We start from the raw sequence: 21,910 nt of genomic DNA, 5'->3' as shown, positions 1-21,910 counted from the left end.
AATAAAATAAAATAAAATAAAATAAAATAAAATAAAATAAAATAAAATAAAACAAAACAAAATAAGCACATTAAAACGATCTTCATGATTCGCATTAAAATGAATGCGAGGCCAAGTAGTTGTATCTGTGGATCTCAGACAGACAAGATGGGAAGTCTCTCTTCCCAGCCTCGCTGACAGTCCTAAGCCACACTCATTCTCCTGTGGCAGCCTCCCTGCCTCTTCCTCCAGCCCACACTCTGGCCAATAGAAGCAGCAAACACAAATCCACAGAGGGGAACTGAGAGTCGTCTAATTTGCTTGCTGAGGTCCCCTATTCACCTGCACATAGTAGTGACCATGTCGTATCTAACTCCGAAAGTCAAGGTGGAGTCCAGCGTCAGTGTGAGCAGGGCTGCAATCTCCTCTATCACACTGGAAGAAAAAATCGCGGCACAGGCAGCTTTCCTTAACCTACACTGAGCTCACAGGGATGGAATGCTTCTGTACTGGTTTGGTCGTCTCCCTCGCTATGCACAAAGGCCCTTACAGTCCGTCATTATATTTCCTTTTTAGAGGTGAGACTGGTGAACTTGCTCAAGAGAATCACAGGGCAAAGGAATGAGCTGGGATCTTGACCCCAAGTCGAGTGCTGTTTCTATCGCTCCACCTCACCTCCTTTATTGTACAACAGTACAAGAGACAGTGTCTCCTATTAATTAAACATAATTCCAGAGACAAAAACACCCCATGATACCTTTTCTCTTCCAGTTTTCCTCTTGGACCCTCTCCTTATGCACATATGCCATGAAAGATTAGAGACGGTTTTGTAATTTGCTACTGCTACTTACCCATAGTACTTTTGGCATGTCTAAATACTGACAATAATTTTATTTATTGCATAATATATTCAATGTTTATTTTTCAGAGAGAGAGAGAGAGAGAGAGACAGAGACAGAGACAGAGTGTGAGTGGGGGAGGGGCAGAGAGAGAGAGGGAGACACAGAATCGGAAGCAGGCTCCAGGCTCTGAGCCGTCAGCACTGAGCCCGAAGCGGGGCTCGAACTCACAAACCGCGAGATCATGACCTGAGCCCGGGTCGGACACTTAACCGACGGAGCCACCCGGATGCCCCTACTGCATATTACATCTAAATGGATACGATCATCCTTTCAGTATTAGGATTTAGATAATTTCCAATTCTTGATATTAAGATAGTGTTACAATGAACTTTATGTCTATAGCATCATCTTGGTTAAAAAAAAATCTTTTCAATAAAGCACCAAGTGAAGAGTTACTAGGTCAAATGATATAAGCATTTTATATGAGTCTTAATAGAGCGTATGCCAAAGTTTTCACCAAATGTCTATACGTGTTTACATCTTCCACCCAATTGTCGATCTGGATGTTGGTTTTTTTAAATCAGTGGTAAGAGCTCATCATAATGTTGATATTAAGTCTCCATCTGTCTATCCCATTTGCCCCAATCTTCTGTCTTTTCTTTTCAACAAGCTTAGTAATTTTTAACTGATTATTTCATAGTAAAATCCTAATCTTGTATCAAACGAATTTAATGTTTCAGAAAAGGATAAATATTCCAAAACACTATTTCAGAATCTTAATTTATTTTTCTGTCATAATCTGTGCTTTAATCAGAGTTTTCATACCGGTCATAAATGTTGCTTCTTATCCTGCCTAAATTATTTAGCTGGACAAATTTAACATCAGAAGCTGCTCTTGTCCCAGTCAAATCCAATAGATTCGATGGCGACCAACCTCTCCTTCCCCAACATCTCTAACGTTTTCATTCGTTCTTCTAACAAATTCTTATTAAGAAAGGACTTTGTGTCAGGTCCTACGCTTGGCACTGGGGATATAAACAGCCTAATCCAGACTGTGAAAAATGTGTGTAAACAAATGGCACCAATGCACTATGGGAAGTAGCACGTTCAAGATGTCCACACTGCAAGGCGGTAGAAGAAGTTAAAACGCGACTAACTGCAGAGCCAGGTCAAAGACAACGTCCCAGAGAAGGTAACTGAAGTGTGTTCTCATTTTCCAGATGGGTGAAGGCGAGGGAACATTACGTGCAGAGGCTGGGAGATATCAACAGTACTGTCCTATTCACGGAATCTTATGCACCTTCATTTTCAGGCCGGAGAGTCATGTACAAGAAGGGGAGAATTGCAAAATGAGGCTTGAGGAAAACAGGAGGCCAAGTCACGGAAGGCATCTTGACCAGATCGGCGTTTTAGAGAAATCACTCTGAAAGACAAACCAGAAAAGCCAACTCTGCAGGAAAGGAAAACACTAGAACCACAAGAGTGCAGGCAATGCTTTAGAAGTCTCACATTTGTTATGAAATAGTCACTTCGTTAGCTCTAATTATCAGACATAAAACACTGTGTTTCCACCAGCACCGTGGCTCCACAAGAGACAGCTGGTGTCTACCCACTGAGCTAATGTCATTCCATCCATAAACCAAGAAGAACAATCAATCAGCCGGTGTAGACTGGTCCTCAGTCAAGTTTCAGACTTCATTAAGCTCTGAGATAGTAAAAGTCACCTTGGCCATTTTCACATCCCCGGTCCCCACCCAGCCCCAGCGTCCACCTCAGGGAATCCTAACATTTGCTCCAGTTATCAAGGTCCTCAATGTACAACTTGATTAATTTCTGTAATAATGACCCATCACCCAAAAGCAAGCCAGCTGGACTTTTATCTTTGATAGAATCCTTAGGAAGAACTGTAACAAGACTAGAAAGTGGGTCTTAAGTTCATTCAAAAGCGTACAAAAATAAACTCACCACTGCCCCTCTCAGGAATTGGGAGGGAGGAGGAGGGCGCTGCCCTACAGTCTCATGGTTCATACTCGAGGTCAAAGTGTTAACCATGTCTGGTTGAGCTTTACCCACAGCAAAGAGAGCATTTTAGAAAATGCAAATGTCATGAGCTTTGTCATACCTTGAAGAGTCACGCGCCAAAGGCCACCTGGAGCCTTCATCACCGAGCACAGGCTTCTGCAGCCTGATGGGAAATTATCCACCCTGGGCATCCACATCAGTGAAAGGTACTGTCCGTCGACACCCAGCTTACTCTTGAAATGGATTAAAGAAGAGACCCATTCCGCCTTGTACGTCTCTGGTGGAGGAAGAGGCAGCTCTAGTGGCGGTTTATGAGCCCATTCTTTTCCTCAGTGCAAGCAAACCAGCTGACTGAAAGTCTACAAAGTCTCGTAAGACAGATCCCACTTTTAAAGCAGTTCTTTTCTCTTTTCCAAACCTGAAATGCCGAAAAGAAGAAGACGGAAAAAAGGACCACGTGGTAAGCTAGGATCTATCATAAGCTATTGAATTATACTAATTTCTGGAGACTGTCTCCTTCACGGGTTCATCTTACTGTGCCCTCTGGTGAGACGCTGGGACCCCCTGGGTTTGTCCCCGCTTGGCCCACTGCCCTTCTCGCTCAGCTCTCCATCGGCAATCTCAGCCTCCCCTGGACTTTAGCCTCCCCTTCCACCGATGACCTGTCCTAATGACTGCCTCTTGGAGCTTCTCCCTCTTAAGTGAGGCACTTGCCGGATAGACACCTCCACTCGGATGTCCCCAAAGGCATCTGGAGCTGAACAAACCCAGCGCAGAGCTTTCTTCCCCTTTCCCCTTCCTGGCCCGTCCCTTCCCTGCAGTCCTCCATGGTTGTTGCTGACCACAACACCCATCCGGTTATCCGACCAAAAGCTGTAAACCGAGACAAATCAGTGCCTCCTCACGCTTCCTCACACCTGCACGCGGGCAGTCACCGAATCCGACCGATTTTACCCCCGAAACATTTTCCAAATCTATTGCTTCCTCTCCATGCCCCGCCGCCCCCCCCACCATCTCATTTCTAGGTTATGTCAGCAGCCCCCTAGCTCATCTCCTGCATCCGGAAATGTCCCCAGGGAGGGTCCCAGCAGTGCGTTCACATGGTCACGGGTTTTTGTAAAATTTGCAGAAGTCATCTAATTTAACCGCCACAGGCTAAGACCCTTGTCTCTTTCTGCGCCAGCTGCCTTGTGTCACAAGTCAGGAGGCTTTGGAGTTCGCCACAGGCATCTCTGGGATGTACCCCAGGGAGAGCTGAGGTGGGGTTTATGTAATTTGGGTGTTGGATACATCTACATAGTTCGTTGTCACTTCGGTGGCTGGATACACTATCACCAACAGATCATTCCTCACACCCGATAGGCTGACTCAAGTGCACATCACTTGATGGTGCCCTGAGGCATCCGGCTTCAGAAGTACGGGGTTGTACAAGAGACACAGGGTTTCAAATGTCTGGGGCCAGGACCTGTCTGTAGAAATTTCTCCAAATTCTCAAGCTCATATATGAAAGAACTGGAGAGAGATTGCCTCAATTTTGATAATAATCTTAAATATGTACATAACATTATCAGAAACAAAATGTGAAACTTTTTGTTTTCTAAACTCTCAGTATGTGGGAATGCAAACTGGTGCAGCCACTCTGGAAAACGGTATGGAGGTTCCTCAAAAAACTAAAAACAGAAGTACCCTACGACCCAGCAATTGCACTACTAGGCATTTATCCAAGGGATACAGGTGTGCTGTTTCGAAGGGACACATGCACCCCCATGTTGATAGCAGCACTATCAACAATAGCCAATGTATGGCAAGAGCCCAGATGTCCATCGATGGATGAATGGATACAGAAGATGTGGTATATGTATACGGTGGAGTATTACTCGGCAATCAAAAAGAATGAAATCTTGCCATTTGCAACTACGTGGATGGAATTGGAGGGTATTATCCTAAGTGAAATTAGTCAGAGAAGACAAAACTCAAATGACTTCATTCATATGAGGACTTTAAGAGACAAAACAGATAAACATAAGGGAAGAGAAAAAAATAATATAAACACAGGGAGGGGGACAAAACAGAAGAGACTCAAATATGGAGAACAAACTGAGGGTTACTGGAGAGGTTGTGGGAGGAGGGATGGGCTCAATGGGTTAAGAGGCATTAAGGAATCTACTCCTAAAATCATTGTTGTACTATATGCTAACTAACTTGGATGTAAATTTAAAAAAATAAAAAAATAAGATTAAAAAAAACCGCTCAGTACGTTCTAAAAAACAAATTTCAATAAGCCACGCTAAAGGGAAAGATTTCCATTCTCTCTCTAGAGAAAAAGAGTACAAACAAAACAGAGACAAAAACCAGAAGGATAGCAGATGTGTTTCAGTTAATAAATTCAAAGTATGCTTTGGAATTTTGTGACGTTTGCGATTATTTTAATCCTTAAAATTTTTAAATTTGTCATGATTTTTTTTTTTTTTACTCATTTAAATACACTCTTGGGGCACCTGGCTGGCTCGGCTGGGGGAGCACGTGACTCTCGATCTTGGGGTTGTTTGAGCCCCATGTCGGGTGTAGAGATCACTAAAAAATAATACATTTTAAAAAATACACATTCATTTTTGTTGCCTTATCCAATACCCTTTGTGACATTTGTATCTGACTATATCGCTGTCTTCACATTCCTTAAGAGGGCATAGGCAACAGCATTAATGTTCTTGGTGATAATATCACCTGTCCATTAAGGAGAGACTGTAGTAGCCACAGCTTACAATGGAGAGAGATCAGGGAGCCAAAAGGGAATTGGAGATTGTTAAAAGTCCAGTTGACTGGAATACAGGTCCCCCTTCCAGCCAGGCCACTGAAATGCACGGTGCATGTTTGCAAAGTGCCAGAGCGTGACAGTCAGAATGGTCCTAGCCGTCCTGGCCAGGTGGTCTGTAGAGCAGGGGCCCTTGAACTGCAGCAGAGAGGGGACTGGCGGGTGATGGCGAACGGCTCTAGCAACCATCAGTCAGAAGAGCCGAGGAGAGTCAGGAAAAGTGTGGGGGGAGCGTTGCCAGGGTGGAGGGAGGGGCAGAAAGAGGGAGCTAGAAATAGAGGAGAATAAAAATGTGAGATCAAATATAAGGTGATGTTTTACATAAAAAAGCACAGTAAGTATGTTTTAATATTCGACGATAAGGCATCAAGAGCTCACTATTTCGGAAAGAAAACTATTCTAAAAGTAAACCCACCAGCAACGCCACTGCTGGGTAAACAACCGAAGGAACGGGAAGCAGACTTGAGCAGATACCAGTGCCCTGATGCCCCAGGTAGTATTATTCAAAACAGCCAAAAGATGGGGCGCCTGGGTGGCTCAGTCGATTACGCATCCAACTCTCGGTTTCAGCTCAGGTCATGATATCTCACAGTTCCTGAGTTCGAGCCCTGCATCGGGCTCTGCACTGCCGGTGGAGCTTGCTTGGGAGTCTCCCTCTCCTCAGCGCCCCTCCCCTACTCGTGCCCACGCATGCGCACGCACACTCTCTCTCCTCTCTCAAAATAAATAAACTTAAAAAAAAAAACAGCCAAAAAAAAAAAGAGGGGGGGCGCCTGGGTGGCTCAGTCAGTTGGGCGTCTGACTTTGGCTCAGGTCATGATCTTGCGGTCTGTGAGTTTGAGCCCGCATCAGGCTCTGTGCTATCAGCTCAGAGCCTGGAGCCTGCTTTGGATTCTGTGTCTCCCTCTCTCTCTGCCCCTCCCCTGCTCACACTCTGTCTCTGTCTGTCTCTCTCTCTCAAAAATAAATAAATAAATAAATAAATAAATAAATAAATAGCCGAAAAATGGAAAACAACCCACGTGTCCAGCAAGAGATGAACAGTTACACAACATGTGGTCTATCCATGCATGGAATATCACTTAGCCAGAAAAAGGAGTGAAGTTCTGATACATGTGACAACATGGAGGAACCATGAAAAAATTATGGTAAGTGAAATAAGTCAGACACAAAAGGAAAATATTGTATGGTTCCATTTCTATGAAATATCGAGGACAGGCAACCTTACAGAGGCTGAAAGTAGAGGTTACAGCAGCTGCGAGGAGAGGACACTGGCGATTCTTCCTTTTTTTTTTTTTTTAATTTTTTAATGTTTATTTATTTTTGAGAGACAGAGTGTGAGTGGGGGAGGGGCAGAGAGAGCTCATTTGAGGCAGGCTCCAGACTCTGAGCTGTCAGCACAGAGCCCGACACAGGGCTTGAACTCACAAGCTGGGAGATCATGACCGGAGCCGAGGCTGGATGCCCAACCAAGCCACCCAGGCGCCCCTCTTATTTCTTAATAGTTACAGAGTTTCTGTTTGGGGTGATGAAAAGATTTTGAAAATAGACAGTGGTGATGGTTACACAACATTATGAATGTAATTAAAGCCACTGGATCGATCATACACTTAAAAATGGTTAAAATGGCAAACTTTATGTTCTATATACTTTATCATAATTTTAAAAAGTTAATAATGTAAGATGCCAAAAAACCACTGAATTGTGGACTTTATGTATTTATTTTTTAAAGTGTATTTATTTTGACAGAGAGAGAGAGAGAGAGAGAGAGAGAGAATGAATGAATGCAGGGGAGGGGCAGAGAGATAACCAGGGTTAAATCTAGGTACTGGGCACATGGGTGTTTGCAACATTATTTTATACACTTAAAATTGTTGGGAGTATTTCATATTTTAAAGACAAATATATCTAATAACTGTATTAAGAAATGAAAGACTCACTTTACGAGTATCTAAAAAAACAGGATATTTGGGAATAAGCATATTAAGGAATGGACAAGGATTATCTTAAGAAAATTTAAAACAAGACGGACATCAGAAAAGACTTGAAGAGAAGGAGAAGCAACTTTTCTTGGCTAAGACTCCACGTCATAAATTTCACCCCTAATTTGATACACAAATTTAATACAAAATGAGTCAAAACATCAATAGGTTTCCTGGGTTTTTGTTTTGTTTTTTGAAGTTGATAAAATAATACCAAAGTGTATGTGGAAGATGAACTTACAGAGTAGCCAGGGAAATTTTGAAAGACTAAACACGGAAGACAAGTCCTCCCAGGTGATAATAAAACATAGTAAAAATAACAATTAAAACAGTTTGGTGTTGGGAAAGGAGAAAAAAAATTCAGTAACATAAAAGAATCTGAAAACAGACCCAAATACTTTAACCGGCTGGTAAATTAGAGATGAATAAAGCTGAATCCCAACCTCACTCCCAACAGCAAAACTAGCAATTCCACGTACATCGATATTTGAACATAAAATGTGAAGTCATAAAAACTGTAAGCACCCCACAGGAATTTATTTCTACTACTAGGCTAGGGAAGCAGTCATGAGGGGTGCCCGGGTGGCTCAGTCGGTTGAGTGTCCAATTTCAGCTCAGGTCATGATCTCAGTTTGTGGGTTCGAGCCCTGCGTCGGACTCTGTGCTGACAGCTCAGAGCCTGGAGCCTGCTTTGGATTCTGTGTCTCCCTCTCCCTCCCCCCCCCCCCCCACTCACCACTCACACACTCTCTCTCCTTCAAAAATAAACATTAAAGAAAAATTAAAAAAAAGAGAGAGAGAGAGAGAAGTGAAACATTTGACTATATAATAACTCAGGACTGTTTTTCGCAGGAAAAAAAACACTGAAGAAACCCCCCAAACTGGTAAAAATGCCACAATAGAACTCTTGCAAATTACACAGAAAACAAATAGGCAGAGAAACGGGGAAGGAACCCGCACAGGTAGTACACAGAAGAAACACAGGTGGACAATTTGTACATGAAATGCCATGCACATGGCCGCCTCTTCACTGCTGACATTCCGTTTGCATGCTCTCACCCCGGATGTCCCACATGGCTGTCCTATCACCTTGAAGTCTTCACTCCAGCTTTACCTTCTCAAGGAAGCCTTATATATACCAAACAGCCAAAACCATACCTGGCATACAGAGGGAACTTGCCAAACATTTGTGGAATTACTTGTGAATCAACAAACAATGTGGGTCAAGTCAAATAGTGTCTAATATAATTATAATGCCTCATGGGATTTTTTATTTTTATTTTTTTTTAAATTTTTTTAACGTTTATTTATTTTTGAGACAGAGAGAGACAGAGCATGAACAGGGGAGGGGCAGAGAGAGAGGGAGACACAGAATCGGAAGCAGGCTCCAGGCTCTGAGCGGTTAGTACAGAGCCCGACGCGGGGCTTGAACTCACGCGAGATCACGTGAGATCATGACCTGAGCCGAAGTCGGACGCTTAACCGACTGAGCCACCCAGGTGCCCCATGGGATTTTTTAAAAGAAAGGGTTAAAATACATGAACTCTAAACCTAAGGGAACTAAAATACATGGCCTTAATAAAACATATAAGTCACAAGGAATGTTAAGTGGGCTTAATATGAGATACAGTGCCGGGTGGCTCAGTTGGTTGAGCGACTGACTTTGGCTCAGGTCATGATCTCGTGGTGTGTGAATTTGAGCCCCACGTCAGGCTCTGTGCCGACAGCTCAGAGCCTGGAGCCTGCTTCGGATTCTGTCTTCCTCACTCTCTGCGCCTCTCTTGCTTGCGCTCTGTCTCCCTCTGTTCTCAAAAATAAACGTCAAAAATTCTTTAAAAAAAAAAGGTGAACAAATAGATTCTTGTAAAGTAAGACAATTGAAAATAATCAACGTATATCAAGAATCATAATGAATGAGCATAAAGGAATGTACCAATTAGAAGACAAAAAAATGTTTAAACTAGATTTTTCAAAAATTCAGTTATATCTTGTTAACAAGGGACATGTGAAAAAAAAAGATATTCAAAGGTTGAAATTAAAGTATTGTGAAAGATGTAGCAGTAAATATTAACCGAAAAAATGCATTAGTATCAGACAAAAAAACCCTTGAAGGTAAAAAGCATTATTAGAGATACAGGGCTACATACATGATGATACTAAATAAATGATACTGAAAGATTTCATTCTCAATTTGCATTCCTAATTCTAATACACAATTACAAAGAGAAACACAATCCTTTAACAAATAATAGAATACATGGATAAAAAGCCAGGAAGGATATCAAAGATATCAGCAGCACCATTAATAAGCTTAACCTAAGGAACACGTATATAGATGATATCCAACAATTATAAAACATATAGTCTTGAGGCGCCTGGGTGGCTCAGCCGGTTAAGCGTCTGACTTCGGCTCAGGTCATGATCTCATGGTTCATGAGTTCAAGCCCTGAGTCAGGCCCTGTGCTGACAGCTCAGAGCCTGGAGCCTGCTTCAGATTCTGTGTCTCCCCCTCTCTCTGCCCCTCTCCTGCTCACATTCTGTCTCTCTCTCTCTCTTAAATATAAACATTAAAAAATTTTTTAAAACAAAGTCTTTTTTTTCTTAAATTTTTATTCTTTTATTTTAGAAAGAGAGCATGCAAGCAGGGGAGAGGGACAGAGGGAGAGACAGAGAGAATCCTAAGCAGGTTCCATGCTCAGTGTGGAGCCCAACATGGCCCTCAATCCCACGACCCTGGGATCATGACCTGAGCAGAAATCAAGAATTGCTCGAACGACTGAGCCAGCCAGGCGCCCCGTAAACATACAGTCTTTTCAAGAACACATGGAACATTGACTCATATTGATACATGCCAGGCTCCAGGACTCGGTTTGACATATTTCAAGGGATTCACATCATAGAGACCATGCTCTCTACCCAGAATGCAAATATGTTATAACCCAACGAATTATAAAAATAATCATGTTAATAATTTCTACTTCTGAACGACTTCTGAACATTTCTAGGGCCAAAGAGAAATCCAAACAGGCATTATTAGAAGCAAACTATAGTAAGCATGTTACATATCAACACTTAGAAGAAGGAGCTATAGAGGAACCTGAAGGAAATACATAACCTTGAATATTTATAATAGGAAAGAAGAAAGGCTGAATTACAAAGCTAAGTTTCAAATAAAGGAAGGAAATGCCAAAGAGAGGCACAAGGAGCTTTGAAACAGAACGAACATACAAGAGAGAACTGGGGAGTCATCGCTATGAACTCTGCGAAGACGAAACTCATAGTAAAAAGTAGCGAGCGCAACATTTCAACCATAAATCTGAAAATTCAGGCGAAGTGGGCAAATTCTTAGAGGAGTTAAGTATTGACCACATTTTTCAGTACGCTTAAAGTATTTCATAAGATGAATTTGTACACGTAGGCTTAAATTGAGACTAAGGCATCCTTAAACCAAAAAAAGGTCCATACCATTTATAGGCAGAAAACCTTTTGTTTTTTAACTTCAAAACTCAGGTGACTGAGCAGAAAAATTGTGGTTTGGTTTTTTTTTTTTTCACACCCACAGCAGAGACAGGAAACCCCACCTGGGTGCTTTAGATGCCTCAAAAGGTCACAACTGTTAGCAGGACTGAGCGTTCGGCTGGCAGGCCAAACGGAAGTGGCACTTACTTGCCCCAGATGAAGAACGGAGGTGCTGTTGATAGCTCACCTTTGCACCATGCTTCACAAAGCCTGCGGATTTTCTCTCCTACGTGCTTCAGCTACTTACGTGGACACACATCTTCTTACCTTCAGTACAAACAGTTGGAACGGCCACCAGTTGTCGGACAACACACGTGCCAGGCCTATACCGGATGCCTTATGTATGGTCTTTTTTGTTTTTTACTGTTTATTTATTTTTGAGAGAGACCGCAAGCAGGGGAGGAGAAGAGAGAGAGGCGGGGGGACAGAGGATTCCAAGCAGGCTCCGCGCTGACAGCAGCAGGCTCGAACTCACGAACCTCAAGAACGTGACCTGAGCCGGAGTCGGCCACTCGACAGACTGAGCCGCCCAGGGGCCCCACAGATGTCCTTTTCGGTCCTTATGATGCAATGAGGTGCTACTGTCCCAGCTTCACAAAGAATAGATGAGTGAAGTAACGTGCTCACAGGCTCGCTCTTAATCAGGTGAGGGTCAAGACCCAAGGCCAACCAAATCTACCTGAGGCCTCCCCTCCATACGCCCTTTTAAGCACAAGGGCTCCAGGGACTCATCTACAGAGCACAACGCATCCAAAGCAGGCTGTATCCAAGCCCCACTCCCTGCGGCCCGGACCAGGCACCCACCTTCCGGATAACGTCCCGCAGAGCAAAATACTTGTCAGTGAGGTCCCCTGCCTCGCTCAGTGGGGCGTCATAGTCGTAGCTGGTGGGCTGTGGTTGGTAGGGGATGTTGGCCCCTGGAAGACAAAAACATGCCACTGGTAACTACTGAGGGCCCTCCTCCCCCGGGACAAGTTCTTTGGGATTTCTGGGCTCAGGGTTGTTGTCGGGGGAGAACATAAAGGGCACATTAGAACCCACTGTCAAATGACACAGAGGTGGCCCTGAGGAGGCAAGGTTTAGAGAAACGCGTTTCTTCCAGCAGGTGGCCCTTCACAAGCACCTTAGAGCCTATGAGGCGCCGTCCCCGCCCATTCGCCCAGCAAGAGCCCTCAGCGGGGACCCCAGCAGATGTCACCACCACTGAACCAGCAGGGAGCTGAAGCTCCCACAAAATGAGGTCAGTGTCTCAAACGAGTCATGCCAGGCTTCTGGCACGACCCACGTCTGCGATCGTTCGCATGCCCTCGGACACAACACGGGAGAGGACTGCAGACACACGTTACCCCACGGAGTCAAGCGTAACCATGAGGCCTCTAGCGCCTGTGCGGTCAGAGGACCTGCGGTGTCTTCTCCCGGCCCCTTCAGGAGCAAGTCACGCCCTCACCTCCCCAGCTCCCGGGACGGCTGGCTGCTGACAGCTCTCAGATGCGCCCTCTGCTCTCAGGCCTCTGCTGGGCCACCCTGCCAAGGTTATGGCCCTCGGGGGACAGCGCATGTGCAACAAGTGACCACGAGGGCTCAAAAACCCAGCCCCTGGTGTCCCAGCTCCAGAGCTCTCTCTAGAACCAGCCGAGCCACTCCAGAACTCCCTCCGGCCTCAACTCCCTCCCAGTGCCCAGGGCCACCACCCACACTCTCTGAAGGTGCTGCTCTTGGAATGTGCCCCAAGAACCTCCCGCTGGGGAATCACGGTCCGTCTCCCAGGGAACGAAACCCGCCACAGAGACCAATAACACTGATCATACTGTGTACGCAAAGACTAGAAAGGTAAAGGGCCTTGCAATTATCGTTCCAGGGGCAAGGTCTGGACCAGTGGGCCCCAGCCTTGTCACAGATGACGTTCGCAGGCAGGAGACTGGGTGCATTAGTGGGTAGCGAGCCTGTGCTACTGCATAGAAAACTTACCCATGCAACATGGAGAGCCTGTTCAGATTCCTAAGCCCCGCCACACCGGAGATTCTGAGTCAGCAGGTCTTGGGTGGGACCTGAGACTCTGCCTTCCTTTAAAAGTTTTTTTTAATGTTTATTTATTTTTATTTTATTTTTATTTTTTTTATTTAAAAAAAAATTTTTTTTAACGTTTTTTTATTTATTTTTGAGACAGAGAGAGACAGAGCATGAACGGGGGAGGGGCAGAGAGAGAGGGAGACACAGAATCGGAAACAGGCTCCAGGCTCCGAGCCATCAGCCCAGAGCCCGATGCGGGGCTTGAACTCACGGACCGCAAGATTGTGACCTGAGCTGAAGTCGGACGCTTAACCGACTGAGCCACCCAGGCGCCCCAATGTTTATTTATTTTTGAGAGAGAGAGAGAGAGAGAGACAGAGCACAAGTGGGGGAGGGGCAGAGAGAGCGGAGACACAGAATCGGAAGCAGGCTCCAGGCTCCGAGCCATCAGCACAGAGCCCAGTGCAGGGCTCAAAGTCACGAACTGTGAGACGAAGTCAGACGCTCAACCGACTAAGCCGGGGTCTCTAACAGGCCCCCAGGTGATGCTGATGCTGGCGCCTGTGGACTAGTAAGGCTCTGTGCCAGGCCTTTCTCTTCTACTCCCGAGAGCATTTTGCAACACAAGGGTGTGAGAATAAAGCTGCTTTAGGATCATCTCATACCATATCTAACCGTTAAGCAAAGGAGGCACAAAGTCTGACATTTCACCTGTGACTTAGTAAGAACTCCTTGGTCTGATCCCACAGCCCGTGAATGATGGCGCCACCTTGGGGGATCCTACTGGACCTTGGGGGATCCTACTGGACCTTGGGGGATCCTACTGGTGGTGGAACTGACAGCTGAGTGGGGCCGAGGATCAGGTCAGCCCCCAACACCCCGTTTCATTAGTTCTGTCTGCACAAAATCTACATGTCTGAGGGACTGGGACCACTTAAGCAACTGAACTGACCCAGTCCTTCCTTTACCTCGCTTTTTCTTGACTGGAGGCAGTGGCCTGCCCACAGATCCACCTGCCTGTGGGGCTACATACATTAAAGCACATCCTTTGCTGTGAGATGCAAAGAAACATGAAACCACATCCCTTGTTGCAAGGAGCTCATCTCCTTTGTGGCCCCTCTCCTACCTCTAATGTGGCAGTGGCCCACCTTCCTATTTATATGAGTGGCACCACACCAGGTGCCTGCCCCTAGAGCTTACGCTTCAGAGCTCACTCCCACAGCTGAGCTCAATCAGTGGTCACCAAGTTGAACTGAACAAATGTGACTCCCAGAGACAAAATCACAGGCCAAGGGAAGCCAGGCACGGAAGCTGGCCAGTGGGTCAAAGGATGGACTGAAAAACAAAGTCTTTGGGGCGCCTGGGTGGCGCAGTCGGTTAAGCATCCGACTTCAGCCAGGTCACGATCTCGCGGTCCGTGAGTTCGAGCCCCGCGTCAGGCTCTGGGCTGATGGCTCGGAGCCTGGAGCCTGTTTCCGATTCTGTGTCTCCCTCTCTCTCTGCCCCTCCCCCGTTCATGCTCTGTCTCTCTCTATCCCAAAAATAAATAAAACGTTGAAAAAAAAAAAAAAGAAAAACAAAGTCTTTGCTCTGGTTTCACCCACAGAATCTTTCTCTGGATGCCCTCAGACCACCCCAGGGCAGTGTCGGAGAGAAAGCGCGCTAACTCAAGCGTCCTCTGCCCGTGGTAGGGAGTGCAAGGTGGGAAGGCAAACGAAACGGCAAGGCTCACCGCTCCGCAACTCTGCACGTCGTGTGAGAAGTCCAGGATGGCCTGGGTCCCGCAGGAGGCCTCACAGATGGGGATGCACGCAGGCAGAGTGGGGTGCACACACGTGCACGGACAGGTGCATCCCCCGTGGGCAGGACGGGCAGTGAGCTCCCTGCCAGGGGCCTTCCCTCTCACGGCGCTCCTCTGGGATCTGGCCTGAGGAGCGGCCACAAAGAAGCACACACGCCCCCCAGGAGACCAAGCACTAGGGCAGGTCAGAGAGGCCCACAAACACGGGAGGGGCTGGTTTGGGAGCTGGTGCAAGGGCTTTGGGATGCAAGAGGTGGTCCAAAGGGCAGTGACCAGCTTTCCAAGGCCCGAGTTCGAGTCCTATCCCCTGCCAGCTGAACGGGAAACCTGTGGACTTTTTTTTGCACCCTGCTTTTCCGATCTGTAAAATGGGTCCATAATCTCTGGCCTAGATGAGACTGCTATGAGAACTAACTGAGAAAACAGAGGCAGAAGAGAGACTTGTTATTTATAACAGGGTCAGGAGCAAGGCAAAGGATTGAAGACAACTTCCATTTTCTGAGTGGTTGTTTTTATAGATCTAAATTTTCAAAAAAGAAGAATGTATCATTTTATGTAAAACAGTACAAGATAAAAAAAATTGTATCGTGAGCTACAAAGTTCCCCCCAAATATCAGTCTTCATTCCTGGACTGGATGCTTGGTACCATTCTACGAATGGAAAGCAGGTGGAATCCTTATCTACTGAATGAAAAAGGCGCCACAAAATCTTAACTGTTTCTAATGAGAAGATGGGCACCCAGACATAATCTAAAACTTCAATTGGCACACTGTGATCTTTTAAGAAGTGACATCTGAGTTTTGCAGTATCTCCCTTCTTGCCTCTAATAACAGTGATGATGTTAGTTACTAATAACAGTAACACTTGTAGGCAAGGTCTTCCAGCCCATCCCACTTCGCACAGAAGAGAGCTGTTCATTAGGGTCACATCCTGGGAGGTTCAGGCCAAATTAAGCTTCCAAAACTCAGCACTGGGGGGCATCCTCAGTGATTCAGAGAGAAAGGGCAGCTGTGGAGAGGGGTGAGGAAAGAGCCTGAGAAAAAGGCTAATATAGCATGACTTGCCTGTGAAAATCAATGGCAGTGAAGAGAATTTTTCATAATTTTTCCTGATAAAAAGGGAGAGACCATACAGGAATGGGAAACGGTACAGCCACTTCGAAAACAGTATAGCAGCTCCTCAAACTCTGATCTTAACAGTTAGTTACCCTATTATCCAGCAAACGCCCTCTTAGGTACACACCCAAAAGACTGAAACGGGGATTCAAATGAACACTTACATGTTAACGTTCATAGCAACATTATTTGTAATGGCCAGAATGTGGTAACAACTCCAATACCCATCAATTTGACATCTGGATGAACAAAATGTTGTATATCCGGGCAACAGAATATTATTTATCAGTAAAAAAACTAAAGTACGGATCCCACAACACGGATGGACCTTGAAAAGAGCCATCTTTTCAACCTGCCTAAGGGGCAGAAGTGAAACACAAAGCCGACCACATAGCGTATGATTCTATTTATAAGCAACGCCCAGAATAGGCAAATTCACAACGAGAGTACAGACTCATGGTTGCTAAGGGCCGGGAGGAGAGAGAGTGGGGAGTTTCTCCGGTAAGGGGTTTCTTTTTGGGGTGGTGAAAATGTTTTGGAACTAGGTGGTGGTAATGGGTATGCAACTTTGTGATACGCGAAGCACCACTAAACTGTGACTCATAAAATTGTGAGTTTTATGGTATGTGAATTATATCTCGACAAAACAAAATGTTTAAAAAAAGAAAAGAAAATAGATCACAGCAGAATACATGAACAAGTAAGCTATAGCCAGAGACTATGGGACCTACCCAGCTACCTTGTTTAAAACAATAAGGTTTCTGGGGGGCACCTGGGGGCGCAGTCGGTTCGGCATCCGATTCGGCTTAGGTCATGATCTCGCAGTTTGTGAGTTCAAGCCCCGCATCGGGCTCTGTGCTGTCAGCTTGGAGCCTGGAGCCCCCTTCAGATTCTGTGTCTCTGCCCCTTCCCTGCTTGTTCTCTGTCTCTCTCAAAAATAAATAAACATTAAAAAAAAATTTTTTTTTAAACAATAAGATTTCTGGGGCATCTGTCTGGCTTGGTCGGAAGAGCACACGTCTCTTGATCTTGGGGTTGTGAGTTGGAGCCCCATTACTAAAAAAAAAATAAGTAAACTTGAAAATAAATAAATAAATAAATAAACAATAGGCTTTCTAAGTGGACAGGTTCTGTTCCTTAAGAAAAAATTATCATGATTTTAAAAATTATGTAGGCAGTTCTTATGCATTAGGAAATTTCTATATATTAGAAAATAAAAGTTGTCTGTAGGCACTCCCTACCCCCAAATCAAGCCCCAGAAACATTCTAGCATAAGCTTCCATGAACACCTTAAACTGCTCTTACCATTCCAATAAGCGAAATTGGTCCCACCTATAAACATGTACCTGCAAGGAAACAAGAGAACAGACATACTTAACTACGAGCCCATAGCTATGGAGGGTGCCCTCCCTTCCAGAAATTACCACTCACAAGTTCACATTCGCCCCATGGGCAAGTACGTCATGGAGGGAGGAAGCTACCACTTCAGTCCTCACTCTTGAGTGAGGTTGGCCCCAGTGGTCTAACCAGCCAGTATAGAATTCAGAGTTCACCTAAAAAGAAGAAAGGACAGGGAGCTCAGGACAGACTCATGACCTTCAGACGTTGGCACTTCTCTAGAACCATCACCCTATCTACCCCACCGAGTGATGGGTAGAGCGGGCCGTGTACGTGTACTGCTTAACCCAAAGCTGGGGGACCAATGAGGGTCACTGCTCCAACTCAGTTTTTAGGTGCCAACAATACAGGTATTCCTGAAAAGTTGTACCCGCAACAAAATTTTGTTAGCCAGCCCCCAGTTTGAACAAGGCAGGAAATTTTGGTGGGCAAAAGAATCCGATGGCAAAATATTTTCACCAAACTGTCAGATCTAAGTTCACCCATTGTGTCCATCCGGATTTTCAGATCACGGGTTGACGTAAGCTGAGGCGGACCTGCCCGAGTATTCTGCGAAGCAAACCCCAGGCACTTCACGGCTCTCTAGAGCACGCCCCTGCCACGCCCTTCATCTGGAGAAGGAAGAAGAAACCTGGACGTGTTCTGGGGCTGCCTGTGTCAGGGTTTGGGAAACAGCTCCATCCAGTCTGTGAACACAGGTTCTGCACTGCTCAGAGACCGTGTTCAGGAAAGGCTGTGTGCACGGGTGGGGGGCAGCCTGGCCGGCTGCACAGAAGGCACAGGACCCCAGCCCTCAAACTGTGCCGAGAAACAAGGGTGACGACTACGGACAAGGGAGAAGCTGAAGGGCTGTGCGGACCTGCCCGGACGTTCCTGTCGCCTCCTCCTCCTGGCTGCCTCTGCGGCATGCCAGAAAGCCCCCGAACTCAGCCTGTGTTCCCCAGGATGCCTGTCGGAAATGCCAACGCTCGGGCCCCACGCGGGCCATGTGTCTTACCCAGATTCCTCCGCGATTCACACGCACATTAAGACGGAGAAGCTCTGTCGCAAAGAGCTCTCAAGAAACACAGACCTGAACTCAGACGCTGGCCCTGGCCCTCGCCAGCTGTACGGCCCCGGCTAAGTGACGTGTTCTCTGAGCCTTGGCGACAATGGAGAAAACGACACCCTCTGTGAGAGGGGCCATCAGTGCCGAGCGGGAGGGAGCATGAAAGAGCGTGGAGCCCGAGTCATGGCAGGGCAGGCACAACTGTCCCCACTGTGTTCCACGCCAGTGCTGTCACTGTGCCCAGAGGGCCACGTGCCCCGGTCCCATTCAGCTGCGGACTCCGCAGCCGGAAAAGGCAAGGACCTACCCCCTTAGTTACTGCAAGCAACCTCGCCTCGACCCACAGCTCACCCCCAGTTCTTACCAACGGTCCTCTGGGCTCACTCTTTCTCTGGATCTGGAAAGCAGCGGTGATGTTGGCATCTGGAAGTTACGAGACGGAGAAGAAAGGTCAGTCGTGGGAATGATAAGTCAAGTAAAAAGAGTCCTGCACAGACCTTTAGCCTGAGGCCCTGCCCTTGGCCCACGGGGGGCCTGGAACATCCCCCAGTCAGCTTTAGGCTGGACCCACACCATCCATCCGAAGGATGTGTGGGGATCACGGAACGTTACTTCTTCTCAGAGCAGGTCCCTATGGTCTTTCCTGACCGCCTTGTCTCAGGAGATCCCGTCACAAGCTTGTCTTCTCCACCTAGGTTTCCCCGCACGTTTTGCGTCCTTCTCTCTTCACAGAGAGGTCCATCTGGTTGACCGAGATGCTCCCTACAGGATGGGGCTTGCTTTGAAGACCCTTCCTTGCAGCCTCCACGGCACCCCCACACACATACTAATGCCACAGCTACGTGCCAGGCCATTAACAATCAAAGGGACAGATGTGGTCTCGTTGTCTTTTTATGCCTGAGTCACGGCACACACTCTGATTTTGAATCTGTACATCGTCAGCCGTTCCAGGCCACTTGCTCTTAAGTTCTCCTTCTAAAATACTCCATTAAGACGCCTGTGTGTGGGCTTGCTCCCTCTGTCTCCTCTCCCCCTCTGAACGGGACTAACCTCTCCCCACGGAGGCCGTGGGCTGCCTTCCTGCAGCGAACGAACAAGCACGAATAGTATTTCTCTAACCAGAGCAGAGGGTGCGCTGGCCCCGAAGTTCACGATCCACTTCCCACAGCAGGTACCCGGCGTGGAAATGACACCAGCCAAGACCTTGAAATAACCCCTTGCCCCCTGTAAGGCCAGGCTTCAGGAGAGGACGTGCTGGTCAAGAGTGGAATCTCATTTACTTTATGGCTGTAAATGTCTCAGCATTAAGCACCGGGTGGCATTCAGATCTTTCAGTTCTGTTCTCATGAGCCTCGTCCTGTGACCTCACCCTGGGCGCTGCCCCGTCCCACACACGTGAATGAAGCGGCCACGAGCCCCACCTGCCCCACATACACTGGCCGCACGTTGGTCTGTCTTCGACCCACAGCCGGAGCCACTGTGCTCTCACCCCACATGCACATCAGCCTTACAGCAAAGTCAGAATAACCTTCAAACTGTTTCTCCCGACACAAGGATACCGTGCTTTTCATCACTGTGATGGGAAGTGTGCCAAAGCAGGAGGAAACCAGAGTGCCGCTTCCTGTGCAGCCTTTGTAGACGAGTTATTTCATCACCAAACACTCTGAGCAACGCCTCATGTTTCTAGAAACACTTCATTCACTTAAAACCAGCTATTTTCTTTTCTGCGAATGTAGAAGAAGCTCTTTAAAAATGCAACTTCAGGGGCGCCCGGGGGGCTCAGTCGCTGGGGTGTTCAACTCTCGATTTCGGCTCGGGTCACGGTCTCACGGTTTGTGGGATCGAGCCCTGCGTCGGGCTCTGCGCTGACAGCACGGAACCTGCTTGGGATTCTCTCTCTGCCCCTACCCCGGCTCGCGCTCGCTCTCTCAAAATATGTAAAATAAACTTTAAAAATTATTTTAAAAATAATACATAAAAAAGGCAACTTCAGCCTTCCAAACATCCTTTCTCAAGAGAAAGTCAGTGCTGGTCGTGCCGTGGGGGTGGAGCCTCTTACACTGTCAGGAAGAGGCAGCGGGGCCTTCATGCTGCTTGAAGGGCAGGTCTTTTGGGGGGGGGGGTTGACATTTATTTTGAAATAATTTCAACCTTATACAAGAGTTGTGAGAAGAGAACAAAGAACCCGAATTCCCAAAGGACCGAGATTCCTCAGTCGTTAACATTTTGCCACATTTGTTTTATCAGTTTGTCTCTCTCTCTCTCTCAGTACAGTTACTTTTCTCTGAACCATTTGTGAATAAGTTGCAGGCATGATGGCCCTGTACCCCTAAATACTTCAGGGTACATTCCCCGAAGAGCATGAGCATTCTTCAAATAGACACAACACGATTATTTAAAAAACGGGGGAGGTTAACATGCAAACAATCCTGTTATCTAATCTACAGATTTGATTCCAAAAATGCAATTGTCCGGGAATGGCCTTCTTAGCACAGATAGACGGAAAGCGGGCAAATCCGGTCCGGGGTCCTCTTCAGGAGCATACACTGCCTGTGGGTGTCCTGTCCTTCATGACAGCTGCTCCCTTAACGCTTGTCACAGCCGGGAGCCTGCGGGGCTGCGCCGGCCGCCCCAGAATTGCACTCGCTGGGCCTCCGGCAGCTGACACGGCCCTAACCGGTGAGGCAAGGCCTTTTTGCAGCATCTCCCCGACCGCCCGCGGCCCGCAAGGGTCACGATGTTGAGTTCCACGGAAAGACCACGCTCGTGTAGGGAGGCTCCCCGCATTCCAGGGCGGGGCCACACCACCCACCCGGTAGCCGACCTGAAGGACGAGCCCACGGCCACCGCCGCCAGGGGGCGGAGCTCCTAGCAGCCGCCCTCGCGAGCAGAGCTCTAACCACGCAGCTCCCGCCCCAAGGGCCCATCGGCCTCACTCAAATAACTAACGCGAGCCACAGGGGGCGCTGCACTACTGACTCCGTTTGATCCGTCGGGGAGCATTTGGGAAATCTCGCTCGACGTACCCACTGCAAACGCGCGGCCCGGGGTGCCGGCCGGCGCCCACCGCCCACCGCCCGAGCCTGCGAGGCCTGGGCGCGGTTCTCTGCGACGGCGAACACCGACCTGGGCCGAAGTCCACGGTGGCGTAGATCCCCTGCAGCGCCCCGCACTGCAGGAACTTCTCGTGCGCCCCGTCGGTGGTGAACAGAAGCACGTCCCCGCCCAGGTGGTCGCGGAAGCGCCGCTGCAGGAAGCGCAGGTAGTCGTAGTCACAGGTGAAGTAGCTGCCGTATTCGTTTTCAACCTGCAAGTTAACAAAGGGGCGGGGTCAGGAGATCCCGACCGAGTCCTTCCAGGCAGGCTTGAGCCCCTGCCCAAC

General features: G+C 47.3%; 1 protein-coding gene across 7 annotated transcripts in view; it reads right to left on the bottom strand.

Moving 5' to 3' along the window:
• Window positions 1-21,910, bottom strand: part of GLB1 (galactosidase beta 1) — a 121,526-nt gene that overhangs the window by 67,465 nt on the left and 32,151 nt on the right. For all 7 annotated transcript variants that reach the window (XR_015255927.1, XR_015255928.1, XM_086720350.1 and 4 more), the window contains exons 6-10: window positions 21,655-21,835; window positions 18,893-18,951; window positions 17,514-17,635; window positions 17,388-17,428; window positions 11,961-12,073 (exon numbers count right to left, since the gene is read on the bottom strand). Coding sequence is in view for 5 of the 7 variants with exons in the window: in XM_086720350.1 (XP_086576476.1) it covers window positions 11,961-12,073; window positions 17,388-17,428; window positions 17,514-17,635; window positions 18,893-18,951; window positions 21,655-21,835 (516 nt within the window). In the remaining 2 variants the exon portion in view is untranslated. The remainder of the gene's footprint in view (window positions 1-11,960; window positions 12,074-17,387; window positions 17,429-17,513; window positions 17,636-18,892; window positions 18,952-21,654; window positions 21,836-21,910) is intronic.

Source organism: Puma concolor, chromosome C2, assembly GCF_028749965.1.
Source record: "Puma concolor isolate L17-30 chromosome C2, mPumCon1.1.hap2, whole genome shotgun sequence".
In the NCBI taxonomy this organism is placed as follows: domain Eukaryota; kingdom Metazoa; phylum Chordata; class Mammalia; order Carnivora; family Felidae; genus Puma; species Puma concolor.
This window is presented reverse-complemented; position numbering and strand designations above follow the sequence as displayed.